This window comes from Pteropus alecto, unplaced genomic scaffold (assembly GCF_000325575.1).
Source record: "Pteropus alecto unplaced genomic scaffold, ASM32557v1 scaffold98, whole genome shotgun sequence".
NCBI classification, from domain to species: domain Eukaryota; kingdom Metazoa; phylum Chordata; class Mammalia; order Chiroptera; family Pteropodidae; genus Pteropus; species Pteropus alecto.
The window spans coordinates 19,156,548-19,183,764 of record NW_006443570.1 but is presented as its reverse complement, the minus strand read 5'-3'; the positions used below and the strand labels follow the sequence as shown (position 1 = coordinate 19,183,764).

Below are 27,217 nucleotides of genomic sequence, written 5' to 3'. Positions count from 1 at the left end.
GTACTCCCGCCCCGCCGGGGTCTGCCCTGGGAGGGGGGCGGGCGGCTCCGCGCGGGGACCGGACTCCAACCTGCCGTGGCACAGACCCTCTCTGAACCTCGGTGTTCCGTGAAAATATGAGGGTTGGAATATTCGCCCTGTCGGATTCCGGTGAGGATTTACTTAAAAATGTTTTCCTCGTTCAGAACGCATAAGAGGTTGCAACTCAGTAGCCACAAAGACCGAGAGAGTCCCACATGCACCCACCAGAGGCGTGTATGCGGACTGTAGCAGGACTTGTGGATGTTTCGGTCCTTGGGAACTTTCTAGATTTTTTTAGCACATTTTTTTTGCGGCTGCTACACCGTTAGGATAGACATGGTTAAGAGAGAAAAAGGTATCGTGTTTTACAAATATCCATTTCCCAGAGCGCTTCCCTGTCCCCCCTCCCTTGGTGTATGGAGAGGTGGGCAGGTGGAGGAGGAATAGGAGACGCAGGTGAGTCAGGACCCCAGGTCCACCCCAAACAAGCCACAGACTTCAGCTCTGATCTCAGCGTCCCCAGCTTTGTGAGTGGTCCTGGTTCTAAGTAAGCACCACAGTCTCTCGGGAGTCTTTAGGAGTCCTCGGTGGCCATGAAAAACCAAGCAGGACCAAGCACAGCTGCGGGTTTAGCCAGCTTGGCTGAATGTCTGGGTAGACGATGCACTAATTTGGCAATAAGTACCCAGATCCTTAATATGCTCACCTGGCTTCTGGTCACCCCATCTCCCAGCAGCTAGCCCAAAGAACTCTGCTAATTGGGAGAGGAAAGGAGCTGTGCATAGCTTTATTTAGTCATTTTCAAATTAAAGAATTTTTCCCAATTATGAAAAGAATTCATAGGCACTGTAAGAAGTTGGAAAATACAGACAAATATAAAGTAAAATTCAAATCACCGTGCTCTCATCACTTAATGCTAGTCATTGCTGACATTTACTGATATATTCTATGCTTGTACACATACACACACGTGCACACACACATGCACGCACACACACACAGCTTCAGACCATGTATACAGTTTGAGGCATTCTTTATAATAATGGAGAAACTGTACACAACCTAAATATCCAGCCATAAGCAATGGGGTCAGGCTCACCATGGTCTATCTGTACAGTGGATTTTCAAGTAGCTTTTTAATATTTTTGGACAATAGTTATGTCATGTGTACAAAGACATTGCTTCTCAATCTAAACGTTACTACGCCCCAGTAAGCTTCTCAAAATTCTCCAGTTCTATGGCCAGAAGTAAGTGAGAAGAAGCAAGAACAAGCAGGCTGGGGTTTGGATGAGGGATGATGGCAAAAAACTGAGAAGAGTAGTAGGAGCATTAAGGATGTTTCGAGGACCCCAGACATAAAACATCTTCCTATTTAAGCAGCCCCATGATGACTACTCAGCCATGAATATCTAGATTACCCTTTATTGGCTTTTTTTTTTCCTGGTGGATACACCAGAGGGATGATGAACGCTGGTCACATGGAGGCCGCTATGCAGGGCCGCTGGATCACCTGAGTCAGGTAGAAGTTGTTTTTGATAAGTACTTGTGTGCTTAAAGGGTCACTATCTCATTATAGTTATAAAGCATATAATGCTACTATGTAATGTTTATAGAAAATTACATAATGTTAATATAAATATACAGACATGACTTGTTCCAATAATAAAAGCGATGCTCATTTTCCAACATCACAGATATATATAAAGTGGCAAATGAGAGACCCTTGTAACACTCTCTAACCCCCCTTCCCCTTGGGTGTGTGCACACATGCATGCATACTCCAGAAAATACTGCAAAGAACAAGGAACACAGCAAGCTTTCCTACAAAGGTGCCCCCATGGTGTGATTTACCCCAGGAGGAGGCACGTGTAGGATGTGACTCGTGGAAGGGTGCTCATGGGTATTCAGCCCAAGGAGTCACATGTCTTCTGTTCTCTGTAGCATTTGCCAGGAGATTGAACCTGAAATCCCAAACCAGAAACAAAAGTTTCTGAATGATTTCAGACTATTAGGGCTTTTTCTGCTCCAAAAGACGGGCAAAGTTCTTTAAATCTGTTGTTTAAAAATAAATACAACCAATATCTTTTTAAAAAGAGTCCTTATCTTTCAGAAATTCTGACTGAGATATTTAAGTGTGACCGGGCATCTCAGACTTGCTTTAAACTGATGGTGGGGGCTGGGAGAGTAGAGCTGAAACAAGACTGGCCATGGATAGATAATTGTTGACTGGGTTGAATCTGGTTGAAGGAGCCCAGGGTTTATTACTTTATTATCTCTGCTTGTGTATGTTTAACATTTTCCGTAATAAGAATTTAGAATAAATAAATAAGCCAAGACAAATCAAATACTTTAAATAAAAAAGCTTAAGTCCCCCCAGATGAGCAGTTGGTGGGCAGTGCTACTGACCTGGGAAGACCTGTTCTTTGCCTACCCATGTTTGTACTTGGCTTTTGAGAGGGGCATCTTTCCAGAGCTTCTGTCATAGTTTCCTTTGGGCCACTGGCTTTGCTTCAGCTCCTTTCATGCCTTTCTGGCTTTGGAGAGGAAAAGCAAAAGAAGGAGAGGAGGAGGGAGGAAGGTGATGGTGAGGAGATTGGGTCTGACTGACTGCCTCCCCTGCAACATACACACGTCCTCCTTGATTGGGAACCATGAGCAACTCACTCCTACCCTCTGGACCTCAGTCCTCCCATCCACCAAATGACAGGCTGGCAGAAGGGTTACACTCCAAGATACTTCTCTGCCCTCAGATACTCCATCTCATGATAGCTGTTTCCTTTCACAGTCCAGTGACGCAGGATGACACCAAGCGCCACAGCCTCGGCAAGCACCAGAATGAGGACCCCCAGCCCTTCTTGGGGACAGTAAAGGTCAGTGAGTCCAACGGGTGTGGGAGGCCCCTTCTTCCCTTGCCCAGGCAGATGCAGACTGAGCAGCCTGGTGGAGGCTGGGGTCTGGGCAGTGAGTGGAGACCCAGTGGGCACAGACTGGGGCAAGGAAGGGCTTTGAGAGAGCCGGATGACCCATGGTGATCAAGATCAGTGTCCCCTAAGGTGCACTGGCATCTGATGTCTGTGTGGGTTGGTGGTGTGGGTGAGAGGAGACCATTCATGGGGACAGGGGTAGGACACTCCAAAATAATCCTGGACTCAGCAGCTGAGATTTTGATCCTAGTCCCCAGCCTCTATCCTACTGGTTCCTTCTACCCTAAGTGCTTTGGACCTCAGCATTCCAGAGAGGTGGGCAGAGAAATAGTTGGGATGTGGGAGCAAAGATAGTTTTTATATTCCTCAATGCCTCTTTTGGCACATTATTCCTTTTCCTGATTTCTGTTCTCAGCAGTATTGACTGTGACAGTAGTCTCCCTTGCATCTGACCTTGGTCCCTCCTCTTGCAATTCCTCTGAGGGAGCATTTGGCCGGGTCTTGGTTGAGGAGAGAAGCCTGGCCTGTGGCCCAAGCACCTGAAGCTCTCAGCAGGCACTGGCCCAGGAGGCCAGGTTTCTGGGAAGGGAGGAGGGATATGAACCAGCACCCTGACTTATGTACCCACCTCAACTTCCTACCCTACCCAAAGCCAAAACAGGGCCCAGGAGATTGGGGGAGACCTTTGGGGTCCTAGGGCTGAAGGCATTTGGAAATCTTTGTTTTTTTCCCTCTTAGAAGTCTCCAGAATCCCTGGTCAAGCTGGGTGCACCCCCATCGGCCTGCCCACGGCACGTGAGGATCAAAAACTGGGGCAGTGGGGTGACTTTCCAAGATACACTTCACCACAAAGCCAAAGGGGTGAGCTGTCTGCCACTTCAGGGAGAACCACCTTTGTCCCAAGGCAGTGAATCCATCAGGGCCCTTAGCGGATCAAACAGATGTCCCCTTGGACAAAGCAAACAGTCATCAGTTTGGGCAAAGTGTGCTGGGAACAGAGACTTGTGTTCCTCATAAATAACAGTAGGAGTAAATTATACCAATTCCCTAAGAACCCCCCTCATAGATAATGCGTGAGATAAACAGTTACAGGAACAAATCTTTCCTAGAGAAACACAGATTTCAGCCTAGTATCAGTGAATTTTCTGACAGACCTGCCCAAAGCTGAACTGAACTACATCGATAGGTAGTGAGCTCCCTGTTACTAGAAGGATTCAAGTGCTATTTGATAGGGAGATTGGAGAGGGGTTCAAGCATCCAGTGAGTAGTTGGACTAAGTGACCTTTAGGGCTCCTTCTTCCTAGCTTCTAAATTTCTCATTCTAACTTTAGAATGCATTCTACTGAATGCATCTAGGTGGGAAAGAATTGAAAATTTCTAGATCATGAAAGCAGAATGATTTCCCACACCTTCCAGAAATTACCACAGTTAACATTTGGGTGTACTTCCTTCTAGTACTTTTTCTGTGCCATCCTCTATGAATCTTTGAATCTTGACTGAACACCTATAGTGTGTTTCCAGGAGCCACATCAGCTTCTTTAAATGAGAAGGTGGTTGAGATTTTCCCAGGGATCGATGTTGACGTTGCTCTAGGTCTGGGGCTGGCTGGGGATAGGGTCAGAGACTGAGCCTGGGCTGAAGGGAGCAATGCCAGGTCACATCCACTGGGGTCCAGCCATTAGAGGAAAGGAGGTCTAGGTGGGGAGAAAGCCTGGTGGACCCTAAGGAGGAAGTGCCACAGGGGTGGAGAGGGGGGTGGCAAGTTGCTGGAGCAGCCAGAGTGGAAGGAGGTGGCCAGGAGAGTTGGCCCTGGAAGAGGATGGCCTTCAAAACCTGTCTGAGGGGCCAAGTAGCCCACCTCACCACCTGTCTTTCCTTTTCCAGGATCTTGCTTGCAAGTCCAAGTGTTGCCTGGGAGCCATCATGAACCCCAAAAGTTTGACCAGAGGACCCAGGGACAAGCCTACCTCCCCAGACGAGCTTCTACCTCAAGCTATCGAGTTTGTCAACCAGTATTATAGCTCCTTCAAAGAGTAAGGCTCTCTTCTTGCAGGATCCACTGCCTCCCCCTTCTCAGAGGCTCTCTTGTCTCCAGCCATTTCCATCTGATCCCAGACCACTTTCCTTCCCAGATTCAACGTGGATCCAGGGCTAAAGCATAGTTTTCCGAGGGAAAAAGACCCTGGAGTAGGTTTTTGTAATCGTAAGACAAAGAGGCAGGGCAATAGTGGTTAAAAGTGTGGGTTAGGAGTGTAACTGTTTGAGTTGGATCCTGTAACCGGTAACCGGTCCTGCATGCTTGGGAAATCTGTTTACCCTTTCTGTGCCTCGACTTCCTCATCTATAAAAGGGTGAGGTGGGGTGATGATAGAACCTGGCTCTTAAGATTGTTGTGAGGGTTAAATAAATTTACAAGAGTGTCCAGACACAAAGTCACCTTGGTTATGACTTGACAGGCACCCTTTTATTATGAAATGTTTGCGATAGATAGGACCTTCGAGACCACCTAGTCACCTACAGCTGTGAACAGAGAAGCCCGGTGACACACATGAGGTCACCTAGTCCCGGCTAGAATTCAGGCTGCTTGACTTGGAGAAGGCAGGTTGTGCTCTTTGCACTGAACTGTGTGGGGTTCTACATTCCTGGGTTTTATAAAATACATGACTTTTAATTTAGGCCCCTTTAAAATAAAAATGCACAAAGGGACTGTAAGACAGAATGGCCAGGGCATGGGTTGACAGTTCTATGGGCTGGGAGGGGAGTGTGGCCCTTATGGTGCAGCCCCATGTGGCACTTCACTGCACGAAGTGAGCCACAGAAGTGCACCTGGGACTCCCAAGGTGGAAAAAGTGTCTCCTGGTAATGCCTGGTCCCCTCTCCTATGACCTTACAATGTCTGAGTTGGGAGGGACCTTGAATCTATACAAGAGGCCCTTGTCTTCTAGGGCCAGTGATCCTCAACCCTGGCTGTGCTGTAGTCACCTGAGGACCTTGCAAAATGCCGATTCCAGGGTCCCCTGCACCAAGGGCACGAGGCTCCTGGAGGTGGGGAGGCAGTAGATATCCATGTTCTTTAAAAGCTACCCAGGCGATTCTAATGTACCCTCAGATGGAGAACCCTGTACACAGCAGGGGATTGCCTGCTGTGTGTCTGTAGAACTGGAACGTCTGTGGAAGTGCTTTGTGACTGGGTGGTTCAAGATCCTTGGGCTTTCAGCGTGGTTGTTGACTAACGAGGCTTTCAGGGTCCCGGAATTTTCTCGATAGGCTGTGTTGGGCTACTATATCGATGCTAACATTTACTGAGCGTTAAGGATGTTCTGGGCCCTGTGTATATGCCTTATAAGTCACACTCACCACAACTCTATGAGATTGGTACTATTATTATACAGACAAGGATACTGAAGCCACAGACATGTAACTTGCTCAGTCATACATTCAGAAGTTCCAGAGCTGAGATTTGAACACAGGCAGTTTGGTGCTAAAGCCCCCTGGTTTTAACCTCAGGTTCTAGCATCCAGTTCTTTGAGCTCAAAGATCCTGACTCCATGCTGGACCTGGGAGGTCCTGCTGGTGTTTGGAAGGCAGCTGGGTGGGTGTTGGCCTGGGGAGGCTCCAGGGCCACTCTTGGTGGCCGTTCAAACCCATTTGCTTCTCAATGAGGAAAGATCCATGTCTCATAGTCACAGATTCACACCTGGGATCCCAAGAGGTCTTGGGGGTGTGAATGACAAATGGCAGCTCATCTCTACAATGACACTAGCAGTCAAAGGTATGGACAGCTGTGTGGGCTTAGTCTTTCACAAAGGAAGGATTGTATAGTTAGAAAGCGTAACTTGCTGAACGTTCTGTTCAAATCCAGTTCGCTGATGCCAAAAGCCACTCAGAACTAATAGGCATCATAGTATTTTTAGTGCCTCAGAAATGTGACTATATGAAAACAGTGGAAAATATAAAACTCTAAAGAAATTGGGTGAAAAAAGTAAAAAAGAATCCTTTCTTATATAGCCACATGGTAACACTGCAAAGTACGCTCAGGGCATCGGTGTTCTGGTGATCGCTACTGTTTCCAGGCTTGGATGCAGACAGGGGAGTGTTGCTAGAAGCTTTGTTTGGGGAGGTGAGGCTTCCTGTGGTAGAGCAACCTCAACCTTCACCCAGCAGGTCCTTAAGCCAGGAGTATCCTTGAAGATAAATAGCGCCAAGTGTTTTGTCTTTGAGCTTTTTTTTAATCAAGGAAGAGTTGTTGAGACACTCCTCATCCGCAGAAAGGCCATTTTGTTCTGAGTTGTCCACTCTCCTTAATCAGGAGTTCATTCCTTAAATAGTTTTGTTTGTTGTCATTTCAAACATCTTTGGTGCTGATTGGAAATCTCAAGGTTGCTCCGTGTGTGTGTGTGTGTGTGTGTGTGTGTGTGTATTTCAAAGCTTTTCTGACTAAATCCCTCCCTGTAGAATATTTTTGAAGTCTGGGAGGGGAGGAGAGAAGCCAGTGTAGAAATCTCATATGTGATCGCTGGCTAAGTGGTGCAGAAGTTGAGAATCGCATGCTGCAGAGCACCTGTGATGATGGACCTCGCAGTGGAGAGCTCCTCCCTGAGCAGGCCCTGGGCCCTGCAGGCTAAGTCGTGAGAGCCAGTCCCTGTTTGGGCCAGTCCAGGGAAGCGTGGTCAGGCCCTCGACATCTCTGGACTTGCAGTACCCCCTATGGTGGAAGGTGGAAGGTTAAGAGCCTGGGCTTGACTTCAGGCAACCTGGGTCTGAAGTCCTGACTTTGCTATTTACCACACCTATGTTCTATGCGAGTACTTAACCTCCTAGGGCCTCGATACACTGGACTATAAAATGGACACAAAAATGCCTCCCTCACAGACTCACGAGACCCCAGCTGTGAATGGCTTCACCTAGTACCTGGCTCCTGGCGTGTACTCAGTACACAGGAGCTGCTGTGGGGGGGTGGGAGTGGGAGAGATTAGCTCATTTCTTAACCATGGGAAGGTGGATGGCTGCTGCCCTGGCCAAGGGGCGGGATGTGGCTGTGGTGTGATGGATGCTCCTCTGAGTCTTACATGTGTCTGAGAAGTTGCACTCCATGCTCGCCAAGCTGGGGTGAATGGGATTAAAAAAAAATCACCTAGAAACAAGGGTGCTGGTGGGATCGGGACCAGCTTTATAACTTGGATGACCCCACGTAAAAATGAAAATGGGGGCTCCCTGTTTAATAGTGATTACGAATTTCAAGACAGTGACAGCAGATAATGAAACCAAGTGTTGGGCCTTTCTAAGCTCAGGGCCCAGGTCACACACCCGTGAAGCAGGCCCTGGAGGGGACAGTCTCCATGACACAGCTTGCTCTCTCGATATCCTAGGTCAGTTCCTGCTTCTGTGGATTGAATTATTCCCCATTTAAGGCCATCTCATTGTTGATCTTCCCGATGTCTTCCTGTCCCCCAGGTCAAAAATAGAGGAACATCTGGCCAGGGTGGAAGCGGTAACAAAGGAGATAGAAACAACAGGAACCTACCAGCTGACGGGAGATGAGCTCATCTTTGCCACCAAGCAGGCCTGGCGCAATGCCCCCCGCTGCATCGGGAGGATCCAGTGGTCCAACCTACAGGTGGGCTTCCTTAGACCCGAGCAGAAGAGGAAGCTGCGGGGTGGGCAGGCCCTGAGCAGATGGCCCCGAGCGGCTGAGCAGAGCTGTGCCTGGGGCTCCGCACACTGAAGCCAGGCCCTTGGGTTCTCCCCTCGCCTTCCTGAACACGAGTTGGGGGCCCTACGAGAAGTCTAGAATCTCGTTTCAGCACCAGCCTTTCTAGCTGATCTTTCTCTCGTGTGTTAAATCTGGGAGACTAAATGCCAGCTTCAAACCAAACGGCCTTGTTATTGTTATCGTTGAAATCCTGCAGGAGAGGTTGTTTACCTAGGCCGTTTGAATTCTTGGCTCCCGAAGAACATTTTCCTTATCCTAGCCTCCCAGGATGTCTTTGCACTAGGGGATCATTTATTGCTGGATAATATCAAAAGTGCTTAGACAGAGAAATCGACGAGAAATGTGCCAGTGAAACTGGCTCCGGCTGTAATAAAAGGTGCTGGAGGCCCAGTGTAAATGTGCTCACGTTGTAAAGAAACTAGGCTGGGGCAGTGGGCACTCTGATTCATGGTATTTGAAAATCAGGTTTTCTTGGGATTTGGCTTTCGATGGGGTCTTCCGAGTGGGGTTGCCTGGGTTCCCTTAGGAGGGCAGGAGAAAGGATAGATGGGTCAGCCATGAGATGGTGGGTGTCATGCAGAGAGGAGAATGCGCTTCTCTGCTTGGTGTTTGGGTGGTGGGGGTCTGGGCCACACCCTCGGTCACTTATGATTTAGCTTCTGATCAGCCCGAGCCCTGTGTCCTCACAGTCCTTGATGGGCCTGATCTGGTGGGGGGTGCTGTGTGCAGGTCTTCGATGCCCGGAGCTGTTCTACTGCCCAGGAAATGTTCGAGCATATCTGCAGACACCTGCGCTATGCCACCAACAATGGCAACATCAGGTGGGGGCACCTTCCCCAAGGCAATGACTGGAGCCCATTCCCCTCCTAAGTCTTAGCCGAAAGACGCAGACGGGAGTAGGGGCGGCATCTCTGGCCCCTGGAGAAACCAGGGAGAAAGAGAACAGAGAGACTCAGGGTTCTTTAGGGAGCCCTGGTAGCGAGCAGAGCCTCTGGAGCTTAGTCCCCCTCAGTAGCCTGTTTCCTTGGTTTCCTTCTGACTTGGAACCATTTGGAGAGGATGTGGGGATTTTTAAGAAGCAAGATTACAGATCTCAGCTGTTTAGAGGGGATGGATGAGAGGTTAGTTTTGCAGTAAATGACTCCAGTGTGGTGTTTTTCTTAGAGGTAGGAGCATCACTGCTTGTCGGTATCCGCCTCCTGCCTTACCGTCCCCTGCTCCCAACCAAAGAGGTCGAGGCTAATAGGAATGAAGAGCTCATTCAATCATTCATCCATTCTGTTTAGCAAACACTCGGTGCCTGCCTGATAGAACCAGCAAAGGGCTAGGCATGTGGGTGGGGTGGCAGGGGTGCAGCGGTAACTAAGACCCTAAGACACTGCTCTAGACAGCCTTGCACTAGACAGCGTCCAACTAACTCAGTTGCAAGGAGAGAAATATGATGCAGCAAGGAAAAGGGCTGTGGCAGCTAACTTTGCCCGAGGGATGGGGAGGGCCTGCTGGAGGGGCCAGTCCCTGTGCGGGTCTTGAAGGAAGAGTTGGAACTGGAGGGAGAAGACAGAGGGAGAAAGTATGCCAAGAAGTGGGGCTGGTTACACAGAGGTCAGCAAGAGCTTGGCATGTTGGGGAGCTGCAGGAGCAAGGTTCAGTTAGCTTGGGTGCAGAGGTCTGGGGATTAAGAAGACAGGAGGGAGAGAGGGATCAATGGGGGGTGGTTGGGAGCCCCTGACGAAGCCAGGTGGTAAACAGCACTGTCCTTGTCTTGGGGAAGGTCGGCCATCACCGTGTTCCCTCAGCGGAGTGATGGGAAACACGACTTCCGGGTCTGGAATTCGCAGCTCATCCGCTATGCTGGTTACCAGATGCCTGATGGTACCATCAGAGGGGACCCTGCCTGCGTGGAGTTCACCCAGGTACGGAATCCAGCCTTGGTGGGTGATGACAGAGTGGAGCCCAGAGGGGTCAAGGGGCCTGGGTCAGCTAACTCACGGGGCCTGTCTTATCCGCAGCTGTGCATCGACCTGGGCTGGAAGCCGAAGTACGGCCGCTTCGATGTGTTGCCTCTGGTCCTGCAGGCTGATGGCCATGACCCTGAGTTCTTTGAAATCCCGCCTGACCTTGTGCTCGAGGTGCCCATGGAACATCCCAAGTGAGCAAGCTGAGGGTGCTGGGAATGCGACTTAACATGCATGCCTGCCTCCTTTCTTAACTAAGACCTCAATCCTCAGGCCCCTCCCTGCACCTTCCCCAAAGCCCAGCTAGTAGCAGGTGATGCCTAGAAGGGCTGGTTTCAAGCCCACCTTGTCACACTCGTACAGCAGCTCTGCACTTGTGTGTCAGGCCTCTGACTTATGCGGACATGTTGATGGTAAGGGAAAAGCAGAGGCTTGGAGAGATGGGGCCCTAGGAACTTGGGAAGCAGTGATTTCAGGAGATGGACACTTGAAAGGCTCTTGAGATTCTCACACCGAGCAGCTCAGGCCTCTTTCGCCTTCCTGCCAATACCCTTAGCTGTCCCTCTCCTGACTGGTGACAGAATAGGGCTACACTGACTTCAAGAGATCATCTGGTTCAGCCTTTGCTCCAGGCAGCTCTCATGATTGCAAAAACACCTCCATATATTGAGACTCACTATATAGCGAGCATTGGGCTGGGCACTTCTTTTTGTCCCTTGAATATACTGAACTCATTCCCATCTTAGGGCCTTTGCACTTGCTATTCCCCCTGCCCTTTCCTCAGAGTTCATTTCTTCTCATCAGTGGGGTATTCCTGAGTGTCACCCCCTGTGGGAAGCCTCTCCTGAACACCCAGTCTAAAGCAGGCACCCTCACCCTCTGTCTAACACATTGCCTTGTATTATTTTCCTATTTACTTATTTGTTTACCTGCATCTAGATACAGAGACTAGGGATCTTGACTCTCTTGTTCAGCAATATCCCCAACATCTAGCAGGGTGCCTGGCACATAACGGGTGCTCAGTTATAAACATTTCTAGAGTACATGGATATACAAATGAACGATACTATTATCTTCACAATAATCCTATGAGTTTGATGCTATTATCTCTATTTCGCTGGCGGGGATACAGAGGCTATGAGGGGCTAAATAACATCCGATGTTCACACAGCTGGTAAGCAGTAAGGAAGAATTTGAACCTAAGCTTTCTGACACTAGAGTCCTTAACCACTATGTTGGGTTGTCAGCATTTAGCTCAGGGCCTATCACATACTTGATGCTTAATATATATTTGCATGAATGAATGAGTGAATGAATGCATAATTTATTAATGACACCAGGTACACCCAATTCACCTCTCTAGGTGGGATGAACTGAGAGATCAACACTTGGAAATGGGTTTTCTTGGTTGATTCTTTTTCTAAAGCTTTTTTTGAGGGGTGAGGGTGGGCAGAATTGAAGCCCCCAATTGTGACTGGCTTTGCCTCCCTGCCAGGTACGAGTGGTTCCAGGAACTGGAGCTCAAGTGGTATGCCCTGCCTGCCGTGTCCAATATGCTGCTTGAGGTGGGTGGCCTTGAGTTCCCAGGGTGCCCTTTCAACGGCTGGTACATGGGCACAGAGATCGGGGTCCGGGACTTCTGTGACGTCCAGCGCTACAACATCCTGGAGGTAACGAGGACTGTTCAGCTGGGCCAGCTGGAGGTGTGGGTCTCTGGGTGGAGTCCTGAGAACTGACTCATCCCCATTTCTCTGCCTCTGCAGGAAGTGGGCAGAAGGATGGGCCTAGAAACACACAAGTTGACCTCACTCTGGAAAGACCAGGCTGTCATTGAGATCAATGTCGCTGTGCTCCACAGTTTCCAGGTATGTCTGGTGTTCTGTGAGTCTGAAGACTCTCTGGTTAGATGGTCATCTGGTCCAGCCACTCATGTCGTGCTTGATTTTCCCCTTACAGCATTGTTCATTTAATCAAGCATCAAACAAATATTGAATACCCAGTTTGTGTCAGGTGCTGGGGATACAGAGACAAATCAACTTTCTGACTAATACTACTAGGTTTCTAGTGTAAACTTGAATGCTTTTAGCGACAGGCAACCATTACCTCCCAAGACTGGTCAGTCCTGCACTTAAGCACTGAATCCAGTACTCTCTCAATTTCTCAAGGACTTTAATCTTGAAAATATTCCTCCTCTCTCCCCTGTATCATCAATGTCTCCCTCTCTGCTGGACCATTCCCATAAATATCAATAGGCTGTAATGGTTTCTATTTCAAAGAAATAAACTGAGCCCTTTGGTCCATCTGCAGCCCTTACTCATATAAATACATCCCTTTCTTTTGGGAAGGAGTCATGGGATGTGTGAAGATACTACTTTAGAAGCTGGGACCAACTCCACAAAGTTGGCAGATGCCCTGCAGGCCAGGCCACTGGCAGAGACTCATTTATTTGTTCAGCTAAGTTTTTTGAGCTTTTTTCATATGCCAGGCACTAGGTTGGGCCAAGAAGATGAGTGGAGAACAAAATAGACAAAAACTCTGTCCTTGTGGAGTATAGTATGAAGCTGACATTAAATGATCACCCAGTAAATATTTACAACCACACATTGTTCCTCAGGGCTGGTCACTCTATAGGTGGGTCAAGCTTGTGCTTGATTGAGGTTGGTGGCTCTGAGACAGGACAGGAAGAGCCTCCTGGGGCTGGCCCAACTTGGGAAGGCCCTGCCAGTGTGGACCATACATCCTGACTCCTGGGAGCTCCCAGCATCAACCCTGACACTGGCAGGATACAGAAGATATGTCCCAGAAAATCTGCTAATCGTCAGCAGTCTCCTTACCATTGCTGACCACGTCCATTCACTCCAGGACTTCCTTAGCACCCTTCTTCAGGATAAACTTCAAAAGACTTGGCCTTATTTCCTTATTTATAAAACAGAGATAATAATAGTACCTCCCTCACTAGGTTACTGTAAGAATTAAATGAAAATATATGCAAAACATCTACTCCTTGGATCCACACACAGCAGGTTGGTTACTGTGTGGGACTGAGCCCTTTGGTCCATCTGCAGCCCTTACTCATAAGGGCTGGCTCGTAATGAACACTCAGTATGCATTAGTTATATTGCTATTATTCACCGTCGTTATGTTTACCATCATTACCACAGTGATCATCATCAGCTCCTGAGCTTAAAACTGCTCTGGCCCCCAGGAGTTGCTATATGTGTATGTTTAAATTTTAGAAGGTATTGCTGGGTCTATTGGGCCCACCATGAGCTGGCTCCTCTCCTGCTTCCTGGCCTTGACTCATGTTATGTTCTCCTCCAGGAATACCTGTCCTCGGCCTAACTTGTACCCATCTCTCAAGACTCACTCCTCTTAGAAGCTATCTCTGGAATCTGCTATCTCTCCTCTAGGCCTCTAACTGAGCTAAGTCTTCTCCTCTGCCCTCTGTCAGCACCTACACCCGCCTTCATCGTAGCTTCTATCAGACCACATGACTTTCTTCTGCCTCCCCTGTTTAGAATATAATCTGATGCAGAGGAGAAGCCATGTCTTTCACTTCTATATAATGCCAGTGCCTTATGCAATGCCCGACAAATAGAAATAGTAATAGCAGCTAACATTTATTGAGCACATTCTAAGGTTTACTTGTATTAACTTACTATATCCTTTCAACAACCTCATAATGTAGGAACTGTTACTATGCCCACTTTACAGATGAGAAAACTGAGGCTTAGTGAGGTTCAGAAACCAATTGCTCAAGGTCACATGGCTAATAAGAGGCCAAGATTTGAACAACTACCTTGAACAAATGTGTCCTAATTCAGTGATTTGTCTCTGACATTGAGGAGTGTGGCTGCCCTTGTTGGGTCATTCTGTGAAGACTCAGACCCCATGGCCTCTAATTTTAGGATGTGGGACATTGTGGTGACTTGTTTTCCCCCAGTGCTTCGGCCCTCCTCAGAGGAGTCTAGTTCCTTCTTGGCCAGGAGAGCCACACCCTTGTGGAGGTGACTCCTGGAATGCTCTACCAACAAAAAGGCACTCGTGGTCTGATTTATCAGCATCTAGAGAGAGCCATTTGTTGAGAGTTCGAGGGGACTTGTGGGCATGGCCTGAGAAGCCGGACACTGTACCCAGAAGGGCAACAGGAGGCCACCATGTGACTTGTGGGCTGCCCATTGTGATGGTTATTTTTTTGGCTCTGAAAGTCTCCCATTTGGGTATTTATTTTCAGCAGTGAGGAGGGGGCCAGGAGGAATTTCTGTCTCATTTTACAGACTTCTAGGCCTTCCCAGAGTTTATCTGGGAGCCTTGCAGACAACGGACCACTCTCCTGATTCCCCTGTCCCTCGCCTCAACTCTTCTTTTTGTCTCCCTCTGATTTAGAAGCAAAATGTGACCATCATGGATCACCACTCTGCTGCAGAGTCCTTCATGAAGTACATGCAGAACGAGTACCGGTCCCGAGGGGGCTGCCCAGCCGACTGGGTTTGGCTGGTCCCCCCAATTTCTGGAAGCATCACTCCCGTGTTCCACCAGGAGATGTTAAACTACGTGCTGTCCCCTTTCTACTACTACCAGGTAAAGGAGGGGCCTTCCTCTCCTCTCTGTCTTGGGAGCTCAGGGGTAGAGAGACTATATGTGTCTGCACCTGTGTGCGTGCATGTGCGTGTGCTTGTGCATTCGTGTACATGCATGTACGTGTGTGTGCATGTGCTATGCATTTGTGTGCATGTGTGCGTGCATGTGCATGCTCACTCATGCAGAACACATCTGGGAGGATCAGGGACACAGAGTCATATTTTTAATGCTTTTCAAGCTTCACCCCAGGATTCTGAGCAGCTTTTGCTCATTTCTACAGGGCCTGGGACTGAAGGAAACACCTTTTATTGTACTTTTAGTGGCCCATTGCCCTGGTGGGGTTTAAGCTCCTGAGGGTGACCACCGTTGTGCTTCCTCTGTGGGCGGCTGTACAGTCACATAGTACAGTGAAGAGCTTGGCTCCCAGATAAGACACAGCTGGGGATGATTCTGCCACTTCCTACTATATGATCTTGGGGGGAGGGTGTCATTTTACCCATCTCAACCCCAAGTTTCTCATCTCTAAAGGGATGGGCCTTAACTCCATGATAGGAGGCTCTATAGATCACATGTGCTGGTGTATATAACAGCTCAGCCCAGTACCCAATCCAGAATGCACTCAGTAACTGTTACCTATTGAAATGAGTTCTTTTTTTTTTTTTTTTTTTTGTCAGAAAGGACTTTGGTTAGATTTGGGAAGAGCTTTCTTACTCTAAAGGTGATAAATAAGGTGACTTATTGCCCAGGACAGTTTGTGCCTGTTGTCATAGCACCTCTTTACCCTCAAAGGTGTCCCAGTTTGAACCATACACTAGTGGTACCATACACTTAGTGATAAGACACTTAAAACGAAAGAGAAGTGGGGCCTCTTCCCTCCAGGGAGACACTAATGAAATAAAGTCAACTGACTATGCGGTATGTGCAGACTCTATGCTGGAGTGTGTGTCTGCAGTTCTAGGGGACACAGACAGACACAGACAGTCACAGCCCTTCCCTGTGGGGCTTTCAGTGAGGTGGGGATGGGGACGAGGCCTGCTCGCCCCTCAACTCACAAAGAGCACAAAGGGTCCTCTATCTCACCGGTATCCCCAAGCCCAGTCAGCCCGGGCCTACTTGCTCTCACCTCTGCCCTCTCTTCTGAAGGTGGAGCCCTGGAAAACCCATGTCTGGCAGGATGAGAAGCGGAGACCCCAGAGAAGAGAGATTCGATTCCAAGTCTTGGTTAAGTAAGTAGGAGTGGCCAGTGTTGACATCTGACCTGCAGCCCTTCCTTCTAGTCAGCTCGTCCTTCCAGGCCTTGAAGAGCAGGGAACAAAGAGAAAAGATCATCTTGATGGAATTTGGCTCCCAGAGATCCACACATTAGTTCCAAGGGTCACCTGGCACCGTTGTCCCAACCTCCTATCTCCTCCATTTTCCCAAAGGAGCTGAATAGTGGGTTGAGCAGATGAGGGGAGGAGAAGGACGGGTAGTCAGGGTTGATAGCTGGTGGGAAACATGGGTTCTTTTTCCTAACCTACCCCCACTTTAAGCACTGTCCTCCTCCCATGCTCCTGGGCCCCCACCTTCCTCAGGAAAGATTACTCAGCACAGTGTCTGACTGTCTGTCTGTCCCTATAGAGCCGTGCTGTTCACCTCCATGCTGATGCGCAAGACCATGGCATCCCGAGTCAGAGCCACAGTCCTTTTTGCGACGGAGACAGGAAAATCAGAAACCCTGGCCCGGGACCTAGGGGCCTTGTTCAGCTGTGCCTTCAACCCCAAGGTAGCTGATCCAGCTGGACATACACGGTTTTCTCTGCCTGTGTGCAGACTTGTTGAAATGGTTGCTCTGCTCCTGGATGTCCCAGAACTTTAGATGTGCTGCTGTACATTCTAAATCTATGATAGGAGGATAGATGTGTGTCCAGGGATTACCAAACTTCCACAATAAATAAGTTTTACAGAGTGTTCCAGGGAACACAGGTTGAGAAACACTTCCCTAATGAATCCAAGTCTCAATATGCATGAGCTGCTCTGGATGAATTTTATTCCTGTTTACTGACCATCACCTTCCATACAGGATGCAGTGCTAAATGTGAAGCGGGCAAAGGATGAATAAAATTTAGACAAATAAAACAAAACCCCAAAGGGTGACTCACTCCATCAGTATTGGATTTTATCCTTCATCACTGAAGGCCTCCCAAGTCTGGACAGAGCAGTGAGGCAGTGACACCCTTCACCTGATATAGTATCAGGCAAAGCATTGGGGTTCCCAAAGTGCCAAAGGAGTCATCATTTTTGTAACTTGCCCACTCCATTTTTGTGGAAAATAGGTTCACACAGAATCTAAAATAGCCGTGGAAGTGGTAAAGTGTTTTGATTTGGGACATGCAGTATTTGGAGGCAAACCCTCCAGGGCTTGCTGACATGTTAGGGGTACGGCTTAAGGCAGGGAGGAGAATTGAGAAACGATGTGTTCAAATGATTAACAGGGATTTAAGCACACGCCTCCTCTGAGGCACGCTTGTGCTGGGCATGGGGGTGCAGGACGCGGGGTGGGGAAACAGCATGATGAAGGGGGCTCTTGGCCTGGGTTGGGGGAGGGGAGCGCAGGGTGTCTGGGGAGGGTGTGGCAGGCCCTAGCCTGGGAACTGAGGTCCAGTGTCCACCCTTGGTGCCTGCAGGTTCTCTGCATGGATGAGTACAGGCTGAGCAGCCTGGAGGAGGAGCAGCTGCTTCTGGTGGTGACCAGTACATTTGGGAATGGAGACTCCCCTGGCAATGGAGAGGTAGGTGGCCGAGGTCCCAGTGGTCTGGGTGGTGGTAGGGCCTGAGAGGACCAAGGAGAGGCTCTGGGCATTCAGCATGTCCTAAGGAGATCATTCGGGCGTGAGTGCTCAGATCACTGGGTTGCCCTAATGTTAGCTATTTGCTTTTGTCCTTTGTAATTATTGCCATACGCATGTGCCACCTTTCCTATGACACACTTCATATATCTCAGTGTATTGACCTACTTTTTTAAATTAAAAAATTCATGGTTAAAGTAAACTTTATGTTACTCTCACAAATGAGAAGCCAGCAAAAAATAAATACATCGAAAGCCAAAAGAAGTTATTGAATTTTAGCTAGATACTATGGCTTAACCATGGCTTGCTTTGCTTTTTAAAAAAGAGTAATAGGCAAGTATTAGAGAGGTGTTAAGGCTCCATTAGCAACAGTCTGAGACTTTTTCTCTCTAGTGTTCAGAAGGACAAAAAAATAAATAAGTAATTGAAACAGGAATAACTAAAAAAAATTATAGAAAAGAATACTTTTTTACTATATGATTTGACTTATTTCTGCTGGGTCATGTACCACCTAAAATTATCTTGAGTTCTTAGGAAATCAGGGTTATTTTTAGAGACTATGGAAGCAGTTGTTGCTCTTACCAAGTTCAAAACAAGAAGAAAGGCTAACTCACATCCCTCCAGAAGACCCTCTGGAGATGCCCTGCTGTAAGGCAGGTACCCCGCACCAACCAGGGCTGGATGAGCTGGGGGCTGGGCTGTCCTGGGTCCCCCACTGAGGATGAGGCCACAATGAGTTGCTAAGGCTGAACTTGCCCCTGAGCCCTAGCTAGGTACCCATAAACTAACTTCCACTGTGAATCTTGAATATTTTCCTGACAGATGTGGCCAGTTTTTATGTAGGCCACAAGAAGAAAAGAAAAGCAGTGCTTTTATTAATCTTGTCCTAAGGACTCTGTGGTTCTCTCTCTTTCTAGAAACTGAAGAAATCCCTCTTCATGTTGAAAGAGCTCACCAACAAGTTCAGGTAAGGCTGTTCCCCACCACCACTTATCTGAGCAGGCCTTATGGGCCCAGAGTCTGGAACTGGTTGTGTATAAAGGAGTCTTCTCTGAGATGTCCAGGCACAGAGAGAGCCTGACTGCAGCCTGTGGCAAAGATCAAGTCAGGGGAGCCAAGTCCCTCTTATCAGTCTGCAGGCCAAGCATAGGGTTGGTCATGGGAGTGATGATAAGGCTCAAGAGCCATGGAGGATCAGAAGAGGATGTGCACTGGCAGGTCCTATGCCTGGCTGGAGTGGGAATGTCTGGGGCTGGCCTTACGGGCTATTGGTGCTGCTGGGAGATGCTTGCGTGGCTTGGTTCACCTCAGTCTCTGTGTTTGTGTGTTCTCCTTGAGCAGGTATGCTGTGTTTGGCCTCGGTTCCAGCATGTACCCTCAGTTCTGCGCCTTTGCTCATGATATCGACCAGAAGTTGTCCCACCTGGGAGCCTCTCAGCTCACCCCGACAGGGGAAGGGGACGAACTCAGTGGGCAGGAGGAGGCCTTCCGCAGCTGGGCTGTGCAAACCTTCAAGGTCAGTTCACAACTGGAGCTGCCTTATAGTGTGGACAGGGTGCTGCGATACATTGGTGCCCAGGACATCTGTGCTGGGTGGGCACCCTGGGTGGCGTGAACCTTGCCTGGTCCTGTAGGCATGGTTACAGATGTGGGCTAAGGTTGCAGGCCAGAGGGCTCAGGTCACTGCTGCTCTCCCTCAACTCCTCAGAAGAGTTCCTCTATAGGCATGTGTCCCCTAGGTGGGAAAAGGTGACTAGGACACCTCCCTGACCTCAGGGAGCCTTGGTTCAAAATCTTACCCGCTCTGATTATCCAGATCACCTCTTGACAACCTTGTCTTGTTTCATCCTCCCAGCCACAGAGAACTTGAGGGCAGGGACCACACAGTGAGTTCTTTGGACCTGTGTCAGTGGGTCTTTGTCGCCTGTGGCTTGACACCTCTGATTTAGCAAACTGATTTAAGCAAAGTGTTTCACTCAGCAGTGGTGCCTAAGAGTACCAGTGAGAGTTGGGGCAGATGTGGTTCCCAAGCTCAGGCCTCCTCCAATGATTCCACATTAGAAAAATGGGAGTAATCAAACCTACTTCATGGGGTGGGCATGTGGATAAAATGAGATGCTGTCAATATTCATCATAATAAAAAAAGCTACTATGTACCAAGCCTGGGCACCTCTTTGAGTCTTCACAACAGCACAATCAGATAAGAGTGCTTAGTAATGTTATGACGCACTTAGCTCAGTTGTAAGGACCTAAAAAATGGGAGCGCCAACGGTGGTGATATTGTTGCTGACGACGATGGTTATTAACACTGATTTGCTTTCTTCTTTTTCAGGCAGCCTGTGAGACATTCAACGTCCGAGGCAAACAGCACATTCAGATCCCCAAGCTCTACACCACCAATGTGACCTGGGACCCGAACCACTACAGGCTTGTGCAGGACTCACAGCCTTTGGACCTCAACAAAGGTACCTTCTTCCCTGCACCATATGGGGCTCGTTTGCCTTTTCTGCCAGCATAGGAATCTTTGAGCCCTGAGCCTGTGGTCGAGGAGACCACTAGGACCCTCTGAACAGAAGCAGCTGTCTTAGAGCTGCCAGGCATCTCTCTCTTGTTGCTTCCAAGAGCCAATTGGGACGCCAAAGTCAAAGGCTTGCTTCCTGTCTGAGGGATGCCATTTCAGGAGGAAGCCCTGGGAAAGAGGTGGAGAGAGAAGGGAGCTGGCACCAAGGGAGGGCCAAGTGCTGTGCTGGGCTCTTTGCCCACCCACTCTAAATGAACCTGACACTCACCCTGCAAGAAAGGCACAGAGAAATTGAAGTTCAGGGAGGTAAAGTGAGTTGCTAGCATGTGGTCAAGTTGAGATTTGAGCCCCGCCTCCCAGATCCGATGGCAGCCAAGTATTATAAAGAACATTCTGCAGAGCCAATTCCAGGCTGCAGTCTGTGATCTCTCAATGGCCCCCTCCAGATGCTGTGCCTCTGTGTTTCTCCTCTTTTCTTGTACCATGGGTATGGTGATCCTGCAGGTTTCTGCATGTTTAGGATGTCCCTAACTTCAACTATGCTCTCCTATGGATCCCAAACCATGGGGATGTCCTAGAAATCCCCATATTTGGGCATCTAAATTGCATTTCCCAACACCTAGCAGAAGTGCAACCAGCCTCTGTCAGACCGAAGGTCTTTGTGATTCAGAAACACAGTGGGAAAAAGAAACGGAAAGAAAAGCCTACCACCACCACATCAGGACATCCCAAGGGCAGCGTCCGAGTGTCATTGACTCAGACAGGTAGAGGCTGCCCCATCAGTGCTTAAGAGCCACTTGGCCATTTCACCATCTCTCTGTGTCCCACAGCCCTCAGCAGTATGCACGCCAAGAATGTGTTCACCTTGAAGCTCAAATCGCAGCAGAATCTACAGAGTCGGAAGTCCAGGTAGGGTGGAGTACAGTGTTTCTTGGGTGGTGTTCGCCAGATTTTATTTTAATGAAGGAAAGACCAGAACAAGTCAGCCTTTGGAAAGAGAGGAGAGAGATGTCTGCTGGTGATGATGCCATGGTGAGGACCAGCTTGACTGGTAACCTAGTGGCCACTAGTTTGGTCTCCATTAACCATGGGCCAATTTTCCAGCATAGGAACTAGGAACCTGCTCTACTCTCTATCCTTTGTCACTTAAGGTGGGGCAAGAGAAACTCAAACCATTTGGCTCTTTTTAAGAACTTTCGGGGAGGAAAAAAAAAAAAGAACTTTCAGGAGAAGATTTGGCAGGGAAGGACATTTCCCTGCCAGGGTATAAGCTAGTGTTGTGGATTCTCTGTAGGTTTTGTTTCTCTGTGCTGTCTTCCCCCATTCATTAAGAAAACTGGACTTTGTTCTAATAAACCAGATTTGTGCTGGGAACAAGGGAAGGTTTGTCCCAATGCCCACACATCTCCCAGTGGGATTTTTTTTTTCGGCAGAGTCTGTGGTCAAGCCCTGGTGGGCTTGGGAGGACTGTACAGGGAGGGGTGCAGCCCACCTTCTTCCTGTGGAGAAGCCACAGGCCTGGCCAGCCCAGGTCTTCTTGAGCACTCTAGCCTCAGGGCATGCCGAAGACCGGAGCTCATGGAACCAGGCAGGAAAATGAAAGGAGGGCACGTTTCCTGGGGAAATGGGCCCGCCCATCAAGGAGCTCTGGAGGAAATCCTGGTGGCATCACCAGAGGCTTCTTCTTCCCTTCTCCAGCCGCACCACCCTCCTGGTGGAACTCTCCTGCGAGGGCAGTCAAGATCTCAGCTACCTGCCTGGAGAGCACCTGGGGGTTTTCCCAAGCAACCAGCTGGCCCTGGTCCAAGGCATTTTGGAGCGAGTGGTGGACAGCCCCGCACCCCACCAACCCATGCGCCTGGAGAACCTCAGTGAGACCGGTGAGCCCTCTACATGGAGCCTCTGCTGAGGTGGCCCCAGCATCATCCTGCCAACCTCCCAACTGGCTGATGGGTGGGCCTGGGCCTGCGCGGCAGGCAACTAACTGTTCTTCCTGCTGGGGTGGGGCGACACCCAAGCCGGTGATAAAGTAGCCATGCTAACAGTTCTTGACCTGTGTCAGGCCAGCAAAAAGGGATGCCTCTTTGGGACTATGCCCAATACCAGAGGCTGAGGAGTCTTTTCCCCTTCATTCTTTTGGTCATCTGGTTGCTTTTTTTTATTGATTGACTGATTCATTTATTTTTCCATCAAAATTTTAACTGGTCACATCTATATGATGGACAGGCTCTGGGCCACAAAAGTGAATGAGACTCAGTGTCTGCCCTCAGAGAGCTCACCACTTAGTACAAGAGGCAGATATGCAAGAATATTTATAATAATAATTATTATTATAATAACAGTAGCAGCTAACATTTGTCGGGTAATTATTGCATGCCAGCATTTTGTATATATGCCTCTTTAGTCCCCACAATAGACACATGTGTACAGCCTGCTAGGTGACATAATAGAAAAATGTGAAAATGGTGTAAAAATGGTGAAGTTTGAAGGTTCAAGTCCCTGATTCATCACTTACTACTTATGTGACCTTGGGCATATGCGTTAACTGCTCAAGGCTTTATTTCTTTGTGTCTAAAATAGAGATAATAGAGCCTTCCTTATAGGCTTGTTGTGCAGAACAAATGAATAGATATATGTGCAACCTTCACCACAATCCCTGGCACCAAATAATGTAAGAATGGAGCAATGTCTTTTTCCCACAGGCTAATGAACATTTTCTAGAAGGTCAGAGAAGGGATTTAATATACCCTGAGAGTCTCCCTAGATCACCAAATTTATAACCTCTTTGCATTTTCGTGGCATTCTAATTTCATACTACTTCCCCACTGAGGGTGTGATTTATCCCCACCTCTGTGGGCAATGGGCATGGGCAGGTCGTAGGTGGCCGAGAGAGTGTGGCTCCTCCTAGCCATCCTCACAGGGGGAGAAGACGCTGTCCTAGGGAAGGTATGGGTCACCTCCTTCCTGTGCTAAGATGAGTCTCTCAGTCTATGTGGTGGACACAGTGCGAGGTGACAGGCACCAGGAGAAACTAATAAAATCAACAACCATGGGCCCTCTCAGCGAAGGGACTAGATTCCTGGCCTTAGCTTCCTCAGTGATAATGACACCTCCAAGAATATGTCCCCTTAAAGAGAGTGGCCAAATTAGGAAAGTAGGGGTCAGAGAAGCAAAGTCTGACATTGTCTCCCATTGTCCAGGAGAATGTAAGAGAGCCTGAAACTTGGGGACAAGGGGACAGAGATGTGGAGACAGATGTGGTTCATTAGGCCTTGGATCTAGATGAAATAATGTAATGCTAATATTTTTACCTAATTTTTGATGAGCACCTGAGTCTTAGGAGTTGTACCACTATTATACCTTTACTATTTCATTCAATCCTTATACAAACCCAATGAGACAGGTTTTATTATCACATCTATTTCACAGAGGTAGAACCCAAGGCTCAGAAAGTTCAGTCATCCAACTAGTAAGTGGGGAGCCAGAGTTTGAACCCATGTCTACTGGCTCCATGGTCCATACTTATGCTGTGACTACCCTATATACCTCCCCTTGGGACACCTAGAGAATTGCCACCTCACTTTGGGCAGATTGGCTGTTCCACCAGAACCTCCTGGCATAGCGCCCCAGGGGACTGCAGTCATGGGCTTTTCTCTAAATGAGCACTTGGTCTCTGGGGCATACATCAGTCTTTGGTGGATTTAGTCACTGTGAGTTTGCAGCTCACCTGTGGGGTGTCCTGTTAAAGTATGGGTCCAGGTGAGACAGAGACTGGACTTTCATGCAGTTAGTTTTTCAAGACTATGTCATCTTGGGTGCCCTTTGGAGGGCTCTTAATTAGCCTCCCCTACAGCCTTATCTCTGGGCACCACTTTCCATTACATGAGTCAGGCACATGAGCCCTGTTGCTGTTTCTAGAGCCAGAACATCAGTATCTTCTCTCTCTTGTAGCTGGAGAGTGGAAGGTGTCTTCCCCAGAGGCCTCATCACCCTTGGGAAACCTAAATGGTACCTTTTTACCATCCTGACTCCTTGTTTCACTATTTAGGCAGCTACTGGGTCAGGGACAAGCGGCTGCCCCCCTGCTCACTCAACCAAGCCCTCACCTACTTCCTGGATATCACCACCCCACCAACCCAACTGCTGCTCCGAAAGCTGGCCCAGTTGGCCCTGGAAGAGGCCGAGAGGCAGAAGCTAGAAGCACTGTGCCAGGTAAACACTGAAACTGGTGGGTGAGGCAGTGGCGGGGTCCCAGAATTGGGGGAAGCCAGAGCCTGGAGCTGGTCTTTAACCTCCAAGTGGGACTTGTCAAAGGCCAGTGGGAAGTCAGGCATCCTTTTCCATCCAATCTCTAGGACACAATTGTGTTGAGTCCACTGGATTTTTCTGAGTGTCTGCAGGATGCAACCAAAGTGCACATCCTCAGAAGAATTATCTAGAAAAAGAGATCCACTGTGTCTTGTCTGTCTTTGTATTCCCAAAATCTGGAACAAGCCTGGAACTTAAGAAGTGTTGGAAAATGGATGGTGTGGATGACTAGATAAACGGACATAGTGACAAATGGGTAGTTAAATTAATAAATAAGAGAATGCATTAGCTCACTTGCAACTTTCTAGGTCCAAGTCTTGGTAAAAGGTACTGGATGTCATCATTGCCACTATCATTATTGCTAATTATCATGATTCCAGCCACCTCCACTGCCATTATCCTATGCTACACGCTACTAACTTGGCACACATTTTCTCATTTAATTCTCACAACATCCCCCTTGAAGTAGGTGATGCTGTCCTCATTTCATAAAGGTTAAGTAATTGGGACAAGATCCCACAGCTCTAACACAAGCATCCAGTCACAGCATCCAGTCAGGATTTGAACCCAGGTCTGTATGATTCCAAAGCTCTGCCCCAAATAAGATTGTCATAAAGATTTGACTCCTGCCTACAAGTTGCTGACAGTAAAGTCTAAGCATAAAAGTTAGATAAATGCTTCTCATTGGCCTGAGTCCCCCAGGACAGGAACGATTTCCTCTCCAGCTTGGTACTCTCAGCACCTTGGACAGCGCCCAGTACTTCAAAGTGTTGAGGAAGTGAATGAATGAATGAATACTGGATTGTGACAGCCTCTTCTCTCAGTGTGGGGCTGGTGCCCTGAGTCGCTCACACTGCCCTTGCCTTTCAGCCCTCGGAATATAATAAGTGGAAGTTCACCAACAGCCCCACGTTCTTGGAGGTGCTCGAGGAATTCCCATCCCTGCGGGTGTCTGCCACCTTCCTGCTCTCCCAGCTCCCTATTCTGAAACCGCGGTACTACTCCATCAGCTCCTCCAGGGACCACACACCCACGGAGATCCACCTCACCGTGGCCGTGCTCACCTACCGCACCCAAGGTGAGGCTGGAGCAGAGACTTTGGAGCAGTCCAACTCTGGTACTTAGTGGGCAGCTGGTCAACATGTCTGAGCTTCAGTCTCTTCACCAGTTAAACACTCACCTTTTAGAGCTTTTATAGCCATAGGAGGCGTGTGGGAGAGATGACTCTGAACTAAGCACTGAGCTAGCCCTTTTGTATACATGATAGCCATAGGAGGCGTGTGGGAGAGATGACTCTGAGCTAGTCCTTTTGTATACATATTATCAATAACCATGTGAGATGGGTACTGTGTGTATTTTACAGGTGAGGAAACAGGCTCAAAGAGGTTAAGACACTTGTTCAAAGTCACACTGTTGTCAGCAAGTAGAGAACTGAGATTCGAACCCCGGTAGTCTGCTGAGTCCAAATATTTAATGACCCTACTCCACTCTACTGTCGTACTACTGTTGGGACAATTTAATGAGATCGAATATGGAAAGCACCCAGCACTTAGTGGGAGCCCAGTGATTCTTAGTCTTCCTGATAGTCCAGGCTGAACACAGGTGTGATTCTGCCTTGATTGTTTATTCCTTCATTCACTCATTCAACAATAATTTTTTTCATACCACTCTATTGCTTGGCACATGGTAGGTGTGAAAATACAGTACGTGTAGCCCCTGCCATCATGGAGTTTCCCATCTAGAGGGAGAATGAAGAGAGACTCATAGAAATAGACGATTATCATTGTGTAGGTGCTGAGAAGGAATGTGCAGGGTGCTATGAGGGCAGAATATGGGAGATGATAGGCTGACATAGACTGGGAGGTCCAAAACCATGTCCATTTGGGCTCTGCTTCTCCACTGGATGAACCATGCCCCTGCCCTGACCTCTGCAACTGAGCATCGCCTGGGTTGGCAAAGCTGGGGAGCTGGTGCCCATCTCAGCCCTCCATGCTCTAAGATGCACAATAATACAGTTTCTAAAAGCTGGGCAGAGACTGTATTTGTTGTACTAGAGAACATCACACTGGTCCGGTCTCAGTCCTCAGATCAGGAGAGGAGAGGCAGGCACATCCCATGAGAGCAAAATCCCATCCAGAGGAAAACCTAAGGGACTTCTCAAGTTGGTTGGAAGTCCCTTTAAATGCTGGGCCACTGGGAAGGGAATGTACCCCAGAGAAAGCTGGGATTTCCACAAGCCCAGGAGGGGCCACACGCAAATGTCAGAGCAGACTGGAATGCTCAGGAGGTTGTCCGTCACCCAGGATTCCTACCAATAAGGTCTATACTTATGAAGACACTCTGGGGTAGTGACTTGACGGTAGTGA

General features: G+C 48.6%; 1 protein-coding gene across 1 annotated transcript in view; it reads left to right on the top strand.

Moving 5' to 3' along the window:
- Positions 1–27,217, top strand: part of NOS2 (nitric oxide synthase 2) — a 36,036-nt gene that overhangs the window by 4,899 nt on the left and 3,920 nt on the right. The window contains exons 2-21 of the mRNA XM_015599141.2: positions 2,807–2,891; positions 3,684–3,806; positions 4,830–4,978; positions 8,400–8,562; positions 9,388–9,479; positions 10,430–10,571; positions 10,668–10,807; positions 12,109–12,283; positions 12,377–12,478; positions 15,000–15,194; positions 16,338–16,420; positions 16,815–16,959; positions 17,861–17,965; positions 18,940–18,989; positions 19,364–19,538; positions 20,355–20,487; positions 21,374–21,452; positions 22,242–22,423; positions 24,592–24,755; positions 25,722–25,929. Coding sequence (XP_015454627.1) covers positions 2,807–2,891; positions 3,684–3,806; positions 4,830–4,978; positions 8,400–8,562; positions 9,388–9,479; positions 10,430–10,571; positions 10,668–10,807; positions 12,109–12,283; positions 12,377–12,478; positions 15,000–15,194; positions 16,338–16,420; positions 16,815–16,959; positions 17,861–17,965; positions 18,940–18,989; positions 19,364–19,538; positions 20,355–20,487; positions 21,374–21,452; positions 22,242–22,423; positions 24,592–24,755; positions 25,722–25,929 — 2,690 coding nt within the window. The remainder of the gene's footprint in view (positions 1–2,806; positions 2,892–3,683; positions 3,807–4,829; positions 4,979–8,399; positions 8,563–9,387; positions 9,480–10,429; positions 10,572–10,667; positions 10,808–12,108; positions 12,284–12,376; positions 12,479–14,999; positions 15,195–16,337; positions 16,421–16,814; positions 16,960–17,860; positions 17,966–18,939; positions 18,990–19,363; positions 19,539–20,354; positions 20,488–21,373; positions 21,453–22,241; positions 22,424–24,591; positions 24,756–25,721; positions 25,930–27,217) is intronic.